At 43.0% G+C, this 9,728-nt stretch overlaps 2 protein-coding genes across 2 annotated transcripts; one reads left to right on the top strand and one right to left on the bottom strand.

Annotated features, from left to right (window-relative positions):
- Window positions 1-3,601: 3,601 nt before the first annotated feature.
- On the top strand, window positions 3,602-5,718 carry LOC127810522 (aspartic proteinase nepenthesin-2-like). Its single transcript, XM_052350051.1, has one exon. The coding sequence runs from the start codon at window positions 3,769-3,771 to the stop codon at window positions 5,170-5,172; it is 1,404 nt and encodes a 467-aa protein (XP_052206011.1). The 5' UTR covers window positions 3,602-3,768; the 3' UTR covers window positions 5,173-5,718.
- Window positions 5,719-5,847: 129 nt separating this feature from the next.
- LOC127810523 (lysM domain-containing GPI-anchored protein 1-like) lies at window positions 5,848-9,225 on the bottom strand. Its single transcript, XM_052350052.1, has 5 exons — window positions 8,095-9,225; window positions 7,462-7,579; window positions 7,190-7,351; window positions 7,025-7,056; window positions 5,848-6,484 (listed from the first exon to the last, which is right to left on the bottom strand). The coding sequence occupies exons 1-5, from the start codon at window positions 8,804-8,806 to the stop codon at window positions 6,177-6,179; spliced, it is 1,332 nt and encodes a 443-aa protein (XP_052206012.1). The 5' UTR covers window positions 8,807-9,225; the 3' UTR covers window positions 5,848-6,176.
- Between the last annotated feature and the right edge of the window lie 503 nt (window positions 9,226-9,728).

Raw genomic sequence — 9,728 nt, 5'->3', positions numbered from 1 at the left:
TTGCGTCGTTTAACTTTTGTTGCATCTAAATGTTAGTTTACCACGAGGCATAAAAAAAAAAAATAGCTAATTAAATGTATGCCAATGAATTAGCTAGAGCTGAGATTACCCTTTATGTTAGTGAGCTCGCTTCAACTCTTATTTTGACTTTAGGGTTTTCCTTAAAGACTTGAATTGCCGAGTTATATTGTATGATGAGCGATTGGTGATTTTATTCTATCTCAATAGTTGGGACTGTGTGTAGAATTTAAACTCATGGTGGGCCTTTAGCAATTTATATCTTTTTTTTATTATTAGGCAAAACAAGTTAGCTTGCTAGTAGGGTTAAACAAGTTAGCTTGCTAGCAGGACAACCTTTAATTCCAAGACTCACAGGCTAAACAAAGCGTATTGTTTGCGGGACAATTTTTTAATTTCTTCCTTCTCAGGCAGAACAAGCTAGCTTGCTAGCAGGACAACCTTTAATTCCATGACTGCTAGGTTAAACAAAACATATTGTTCACGGGATAATTTTTTAATTTCTTTGTTGTCGGGTATAACATGTTAGCTTGCTAGTAGGACTACCTTTAATTCCTTGACTACTGGGCTAAACAAAGCGTATTGGTCGCAGGACATTTTTTTTTAATTTCTTCATTGTCGAGCAAAACAAGCTAGCTAGCTTGCGGGACAATGAGTATTTTATCTCCATATGAGGCGATGAGTTGTAATTGGTTAGTTATTAGGCTTGGTCACACACCTTTCTTCAATCTTGAAAAGTAAGACACACAAATGTAGTGCCAAATGTGCCTACATTCACAATGCCATTTAGGGCTCATTACAGTATGCCCTGATAGGTTGGGTCATTATCTAGGGGATGAGCTTGTCTATCGTCCCTCCTCCTTTTGATTTGCCTCTAATCTTGCCTTTTTTTCCCTTCTGACCTTTCTTCTCTTCTTCAAGGCTCTTTGTCATCCCCTTCCTCTATCTTCACGTATCTTTTTAGGTGGCCTTCTCGGATAAGTGTCTCGATTTGATTTTTGAGCTCCCACGTCCTAACATTGGTCAGTTGTGTGATCGTGTTCCCCATGATATATGCAATATGCCTTCTTATTCTTTCCTATGGGTCGATTTTCCTTTTTTAGGAACCTAATGAGGCCATCCTGTATGGCTACCAGATTCACAGACCTAGATTCATTTAGCCTGGCATAGTAGTGGAACTGTAGTATAGATTTGTCGGGTTTCCTGGTCTGACCTTATCGTCGACTAGTTCTTTCTTTAGCATCTCTGTCTTTCCTTTTTTTGTCTCTCTCCTCCTTTACTCCAATTGTTCTCATGATCTCTGACTTGAGTATGTATTTATTAGCCCTCACGAACAAATCTGGCAAGGTTGTGGGCTAGTCTAGGGCCAAAGACTCTTGCAAGGGAATGGATTGTGTCGCTTGAAGCATAACGACCACTGCCACTCTGACTTATTGGTCATGGGTTTTGGGAGTTGCATTCTGAAACTTATCCACGTACTGTCAGAGAGTTTCTTTGCTGCCTTGTTAAACCCTGAGGAGGTAAGTAGCATCCTTCTTTCTCTAGTTGTTAATCATGAATGCTTTAATAAACTCAGACCTTGGTTGCTCAAAGGATGATATTGACCCTTCAGGCAAGCCATTGAATCATGCTCGAGCATGTCCTATGAACGTCAAGGGAAGGCTCGACACATTATTTCATCTTTCTATCCATGGAGCATCACGAAAGACTAATAATTCTGAATGTGGTCATAAGGGTCATCCTTGCCCGGATGCGTAGCTAGTTGAGGCATTTTGAATTTCCTCAACAGAGACCTATCCATTATGGCGAGGGTAAAAGGGATTCTTTGTTGAGGTTGATCCTCGAAAGCTAGCAACAACCCTTTTTCTTTTAAGACCCTTTCAATCACTTTCTCCATATCAGTTGTTTCTAGAGTGCTGAACGCCAAATGATTCTTCCCTAGTAACCCTTTGGTGGGATTCAATCCTCGTCAGTAGGTGTGCTTGCCACGATTTTTGGGATTTTCCCTTTTCGAGGGCTTTGCCTATCATCCTTAAGTCTTTCGTAGTCCCTTATCTCAATTTTGAACTTGGCGAAGAGAGAGAACCCGAGAATTCTTCCTTTGAAGGAGAGATCTCAATTGAGTTCTCTGAGGAGAGGATTGCGATTGAGTCTCTAGGGTAGCCTCCGGATAAGAGTTATGTTCAAGCACCCATTGCAAAACTCTTTCCCAGGGAACTAATTCAAGCACAAATTTCTTTAAAGTAGGTGGGCACACACCATGAGGAACCATGTTTTGTAGCAACCTTGCCATTTCTTAGAGTGCCTGTATTCCTTCTGCTTGTTGTTGCAGGGCTTCATATTATGCTTCAGGGATCGTTAAAGGATGTGGTTTAGATGAGCCAGGGGGATTAAAGGGATAAGTCTTGGAGTTTTCTCGTGAAACTTGGAGATGAGTTTCTTGTGAGACTAGAAGCTTTGTATCTCGTGAGTGAGTCTCTCGTGGAGTTCTAGTTGCTCGAAAGAAGGTTTCTCGTCTTGGCGAGTGCCCGAGGGACTAAGTCTCTGCTTCCATGAAGGTCTGTTAGTGGCTTTTTATTTGAGCCATTACTGTTTCTTGACTCAATCAATGATGTGTTACAGTGGATATAGCAGAAGTTTCTCCCAGAGCCGCTACTGAAGGACATTCTCTAGGAGAACTTGATCTTGCTCGAGTAGTTTCGCCTTCTTGGTTGCTACGATTCTCCGACATGAATGGGCCTTGTTCTTATTATATATTGGCCTTTTGCTCATTTCTCACAAACAATAGCAAATTCTTGTTACTTCAATACAACAATTAAAATTTATATCGCAGGAGAAGCTTCAGGAGTCAATAATTAGGACACGTGACATTCATGTGTGAGGGTGCAGTGCCATTCTGGATGGGAAATGCAGTGTTGCTCGGGAAGACATCTTCCCCTGATTATGATGTTTTCTCTGAGAGAACTCCTCCCCGGAGGACAGGTTATAATAATAATTACATAAACTCAAAAGAATTTGTCCAATTTCTTTATTTTCATTATGGCAAAGTGGTTTCTTACAAGTCAAGCTCCGGTGCTTCCAATTATAATTAATTTATTACTATTTTGTTACTAAGTTTTGCCCTTGCATTTCGGAATTAAAATAATAAGCATTTCAAAATTTAAACAAGGATGTATGAGCAGTGGGTTGATGATGATGATGAGGGAACGAACGAGGGCGGTGCCCCAGTGGGTTGATGACGATGAGGTTGATGATGATGATGATGATGAGGGAACGAACGGGGGCGGTGCCGCAGTGGGTTGATGATGATGAGGGAATCAAGGGGGCGGTGCCGTTTCATTTTTGTAAGAAATTTATTGAATTGTTAAAGCAAATGAATTTATTGTTTATTCATTTTCCACTTCAGTTTTGCTGCTGCTGCTGCTGCAATTAGAAATTGTATTTGAGCCAGAAATCGGAGAGGCACCAATATTTAATTAATTTAATCAGCTTGCAGCTCTTACTATTTATTTCTGGGTAGGGGGAAATCAAACAGCCGCCTCCTCCTCCTTATCATACACCATGTATCCACCCACGCGCGCGCGCACACACACACACACAAACGCGTATATATAGACCACCACCTTATGTCTTATGGCATAGATAGATTGATAGATTTCTTTCATCATCACCATCATCCAATACGTACTACGAGTCTTACTACCTGCTGCTGTTTGTGTTTGTTTGCTGCTGCTTGCTCTGCCATCTGCCATGGCGGCTTCACTTCCCTTGTCATCACCTTCCCTGTTGCTATTTCTCTTCCTCATATCATCGCCTCTCCTCCTACCATCATCTTCTTCTACCTCACACCAATATAATGGTCATCATCCCCACCGCACTGCAGCTACTGCTGCTCCTCCTTTCAGGGCTGCTCTAACTCACATCGACCATGGCCGCAGCTTCACCAAACTAGAGCTCATCCAAAGGTCACTCCGTCGCAGCAAACACAGGCTGGAAAGGCTCACTTCCTTGGCAACTTCGACAACCAACAGAAGCAGCAACAGCAGCTTGAAAGACCCAGTCTACGTCGGCGATGGCGAGTTCTTGATGAACATGTCCATTGGAACGCCTCCGCTCCCTTTCTCAGCCATCTTGGACACAGGCAGTGACTTGATTTGGACGCAGTGCAGGCCATGCATGAAATGCTTCAGCCAGCCTACTCCCATTTTCGATCCGCTCAGTTCCTCCACTTACTCCAATCTCTCCTGCAGCAGCCACCTCTGCAAGGACATGAACGTTTTCAGGTGCGTCCATGGCTGCAAATACATGTACTCTTACGGAGACGAGTCTTCCACAGAAGGCTTCATGGCAACCGATACTTTCACCTTTCTCGACACCGTAAAAAACCCAGCTTCCTTACCCAATATAGGGTTCGGCTGTGGGGTGAACAACCAGGGATCAGGGCTCGCCCGGGGCTCCGGCCTGGTGGGGCTTGGCCGCGGGCCATTGTCGCTAGTTTCGCAGCTTGGTTTACCCCGATTCACGTATTGCTTGCCTTCCATAGGCGAGAACAAAACCGGTGGTGTATCATTCGGAGGCTTGGCGGATTTGGATTATGCTTCCGGTGGAACTGCTGCAACTCATGGCTCTACGCCATTGAAGCAAAACCCATTTCGGCCTTCACTCTATTATCTCTCCCTGGAGGGGATTAGCGTTGGCGAAACCCTCTTGCCGGTGTCAAAATCCGCATTGAGGATAAGGGAAGATGGCAGCGGAGGGATGATCATCGACTCTGGAACCACCATAACATACATCCAGAAGGATGTTTTTGATGCGCTGAAGAGGGAGTTCACGGCACAAATGAAACTGAAGGTGTCATCGGAGGATACGGGGCTTGATCTGTGCTTCGAGTTGCCGGCGGCAGCAGCAGAGATACAAGTGCCGAAGCTGAAGTTTCACTTGGAGGGGGAAGTGGAGTTGGAGCTGCCAGCGGCGAATTATATGATAAGGGACGAGCGGAGCGGGGTGGCGTGCTTGGCAATGGCGGCTTCAAGCGGGAGTGGGATGTCAATATTTGGGAACATTCAGCAGCAGAATTTCATGGTGGTTCATGATCTTCACAAGAAGACTCTCTCCTTTATTCCCACACAGTGCGACCAATTTGCAAACATATGATGTTATTATGCCTATATACTATACTATACTATACTATACTATGCCGGCTTGAAATATTATATAGAATAACAAAAATTTCCTTTCCTTTCCTTTCCATTAGCCCAAATTAAGAGTAATGAATGAGCTTCGTCGCCAAATTCAAGAGCCGCATTCAATCTCGTACCCAGTGAGAGCCCAACTATGTGTTATATTACAAAAAAGCATGCATGCATGGAAACGTCTCCCAAGGTGTCTGAACCAAGACCCACCATTCAGCAAAACATAGCTTAATTGTTGCTTTAAATTTTACGAAACCTATTACCCAACAGAAGAATAAAGTGAAAAAAAAGGCAAGCACAGGGTAGGTGGTAGGGCAGAGCATAAACCTCATAATAATAGCAGTTCTTCTTAGCCACCCATGATAACAAGAAGTCTGAAAAGGCATCTATCCATCTTGTCTTGTAGTCAAGCAACACTGGTATAATCTAGAAGAAATTTACTCTTGTTGCGGATGTAATTGCAAACCATGAATAAGAACTTCCAAGGAAGAAAGTTCCAACAGATTCAGAGCATATGAAATGATAAAATGGGTGAAGCCACATATATAATATATACATATATATATATATTGATGCAATTTCTGCAATCCTAGCTGGGACTATTCAACTCAAAAAAGAATGCAGTAATTCGACTAACTTCCAAGAGCTTAGAGCTCCACACCAGAAATCACAAGTAACTGATTACAGAAAGGGCAACTGCCGTGGTTCTCCATACAACAAAATGCTAGGCCGACTCGGACAACTCAAAAAGGAAAATGAAAAGAAAATTAAAAAGAAAAAGAAAAAGAAAGAATGAAAAGATACTAGAGATTGGAAAACCAGTAGAGTAGGCTGCATCCAGAAATCAGTCCACTGACAGGAATAATAATTAAGGTACAAACCAACATGTCAGCCTGACAAATAATAGGATGCAACCAGAACAAGCGAAACCCCAATTATCAAAGCATGCAGCAAAAGAGTTAAAAACTACAACAAAGATGACGACAGCATAAGGTCAACAAATATACCAAGAAAAATTGCACATGGAAATCGTGCTAATGGAGTTGCCGAGGTGGAGGAGGAGGAGGAGGAGGAGCCAGAACCGGAGACACCTCCACTGGGAGCATTTGCAGGAGGAAGTCCCACGCTTGAGATAGACGAAGGCACGCTGGACGACTTTGGAGTGGTGGCTGTTGGGGAACCGCCTGCTTCTGAGGGTGCGGGAGCTGGAGTGAGGAATGAATCCCGGCTTACTGAAGTAGGAGGCACTATAAGAGGAGGAAATTGTTGTGGACCTGCATCCATTTTAACAATCCAACAGAATATCAAGTTACCACTAGCAAACATTCAAGTAGCTAGACATGAATACATATAAAAGGTGTTCTATGATCTCCTAGACCAGATTTTAGGCATATGATGGCTATTCAGTAAGCACAAAAGATTAACAAATAAATAAATGAAGGAAATTAAAGAACCAAAAAGGACAAATCACATACTAGAAAAACAAGATAACCCTTTATTGTTTCATACAGAAATGCTTTATAAATAAAGAGTACAAAACAAAAAATGAAGAAAAACTAACAGGCAATGCTTTATTGTTTCATACAGAAATGCTTTATTGTTTCAAACCAGCCCGTCACTAGCCAATGTTTGATGCAGCAGCTTATTGAGCATTACTAAAGAAAAACTAACAGTGCTTCCTAGAGGAAATTGATAGTCTCTATAATAATAAAAGGCCCATTTTATTGTTTGAAAATTAGGCACTTCAATGGGAATTCTTTTGCTTTTTTGTCCTTTTTAATGCACTGCATATAATATAAGATTTCAAAATTCACCTGGGCATCGAGGTTGAAGAGATGTTGACAACCTGTATATCGAGCACAAAAAAATGGAATTCAACCATTAGAACTCCATGTAATAGAAACTTACATCATCAGAACATCATGGAAGAGTGAAAAGGGGGATGTTGGCTTCGGGAAGAAGGTAAATAAGATGCTTACGTAGTGATGATGGTTCCATTGACATAGCCACTGTAACTACATGAAGTGACATTGCAGCCCGCAGTACTTTGTTGCCACGTAACATTTCCAAGCATCAGATTACTATGTCTGCATTGCATGCTTGAACAAGATACTGCCAACGAAGCTGGCATGCAGTACAAACTGCACAACAGCCAGAGTAGTCAAGATATGCTTGCAATCGCATATAGAACCAAATTTATCTAAAAGAATAACTAACAAACTAAATAACTAACTAAAGGAGACTTAATTACTTGCGGTTTCCTGGTCCACAACTGCATTGCACACAATGACTTGCAGTGATAGCATAGCTTCCATTTGGCACACTCAGACCATAATCGGATGCATATCTTGGAAAATTAGATGCACAAGCTGCAATGCAACAAAAAACCAGAAAAAGAAAGAATCAAACCCTACCCCCAGCCAATATGGGCAACCTTTAGAAATTAACCACACTTATAAACACGCCAATACTAACAAAACAAAAAATGAAGTGGCCGAAATTGAGCAACACCATTAGCTCGCCCTAATAATTTCTTGGAAAAGAGCATTATGCCTGATGGGTGACTGGGTGTTTGCTCAAACCCAACACATTCTTGAAAGAAAATAAAATTAGACTAGCCAAAATCCAGTAGTAAAACCAATGCCCCATCTACTGCCTTTTGCTCGGTACGTAATTAAACATCAATTTTAGAACCAAACAAGGCTTCTCCTCTACATGTCAGTAAAATCCATTACCAGTTGCTTAATCAAATCACATGAATTACAGAACCCAGAATAGGAGACTGACTGCATCAATTAATGCTGCCACTAAATTATACAGATCGATCGATAAACACAGAAGCTGAATGAAAAGAAAACATAATTTGAAAGAACTTAAAAAGTACCAGACAAAGGTATGGCAAGTATATCGCCGGCCTTAATAGCGGTTTCCCCCAAGGCATTGACAGTCATGAGATCAGTGATGGTGGTGAAATACCTTGCCGCAATCCCGGCCAGAGAGTCCGCCGGCTTCACCACATAAGACATATAAATCGCCGGCAAGAAATTATCGGTGCCGTTGAAACAAGTACAGGGCAAGGGAACGACGAGGGTCTGGCCGACGTCGAGCACGGAAGGATCGGAAATGGAGTTGGCCTCGCGGAGCTGGTCAGCGGAAACGAGACCGCCGAAGACGGAGTCGGCGATGGTCGAGAGGGTGTCTGAGGGGCGGGTCTTGTAGCGGGTGGCGGCGGACTTGCGGATGCCGTCGACGCAGGAGCAGGGGACGGGAATTTTAAGGAAGAGCTGAGATGGGAGGATGTGGTTCTCGACGTCCGGGTAGGAGATGTCAATGGCGTTGGCTGTGAGGAGGGAGATGGGGTCCACCTGGAAGAGCGCCGCCACTTCGGAGACCTTGAGGTCGGTGTAGAGGGTGTAGCCCACCATGGCGCTGCAGGTGTCGGAGTTAGAGCACGGCTCGATGGTGGATTTGGAGGTTACGATGCAGGCAAGATCGTTAATGATGATGAGGAGGAGGAGGGGGAGCAGCAAGAGGAGGCGGGAGAGTGAAGAGAATGAGATGGGTTTGTTTAGGTTTGGCATCTGGGAAGGAAGCATTTACTAGAGAGCAGAAAAGAGGGGGAGAAGACTAGTTCTATTGTAAAATGCAGGAGGAGATTAGATGCGGGTTGGGGGCCTTTCTGCCTCTGCAACTCACCTTTGTTTTTAGGGTTTTAGGTTTTGTGTCTCTGAGAGAGAGAGAGAGAGAGAGAGAGATTTCTCCTTCAAACAGGAGGGGAAAATGGGAGTTTTCTTTTCAAGAATCGATTTCCTTCATCTGAAGAGAGGGAGAGGGAGAGGGAGAGAGAGAGAGAGAGGGGAGAGATGGTTGAGCAAACAGGAGAAAGAAGGAAAGTAGAGAGAGGGAAGAAAATGGAGGTAAAGTAGGAAGCAGACAACTGGAATGCAGTGAGAGAGAGAGAGAGGAGCAGCAGGTTGCGAGTCCTCCGACACTGGTCAGAGAGAAACGCTCGATCTCAGGGGCACAAGCACTTTTTCTCGCTTTTTACTATTTTGTCCTCCTGAAGCACCCATATACCACGACGTTTACTTCCAGAACACACCTCATCGCAGATTCTCCCTCCATCCCGGCCGCTGGGGTAGTTTGGTCACTGCCGAATTGCGACTGATTTACTTTATGGGCACATGTAATGGTACCCACCAAAATATAGGAATTATAACTTTTTATTTATATTTTTTTTAAAAATTATATTTCTACACCCTTTAAATTTCACTTAATATGGTCCTGTCTCATGGGAACCACATCAATATCTTGTAGTCGTTATCGTTGGACGTGCTCCAGCCAGTCCAAGACATTTTTTTCTTTTCAAATGACTTGCCACCCTCTCAATTGGTCACATGACCACAGAGAGTTTATATAATTTTAAAAATTTATTGTCCTCTTAGGACTCGAAAATAAAAATCAAAACCTACTAAAATAATAGATGTGTATGATTCACAATGCTCGTTGTTGAAGGTG

Source organism: Diospyros lotus, chromosome 9 (assembly GCF_014633365.1).
Source record: "Diospyros lotus cultivar Yz01 chromosome 9, ASM1463336v1, whole genome shotgun sequence".
NCBI lineage: Eukaryota > Viridiplantae > Streptophyta > Magnoliopsida > Ericales > Ebenaceae > Diospyros > Diospyros lotus.
This window is presented reverse-complemented; position numbering and strand designations above follow the sequence as displayed.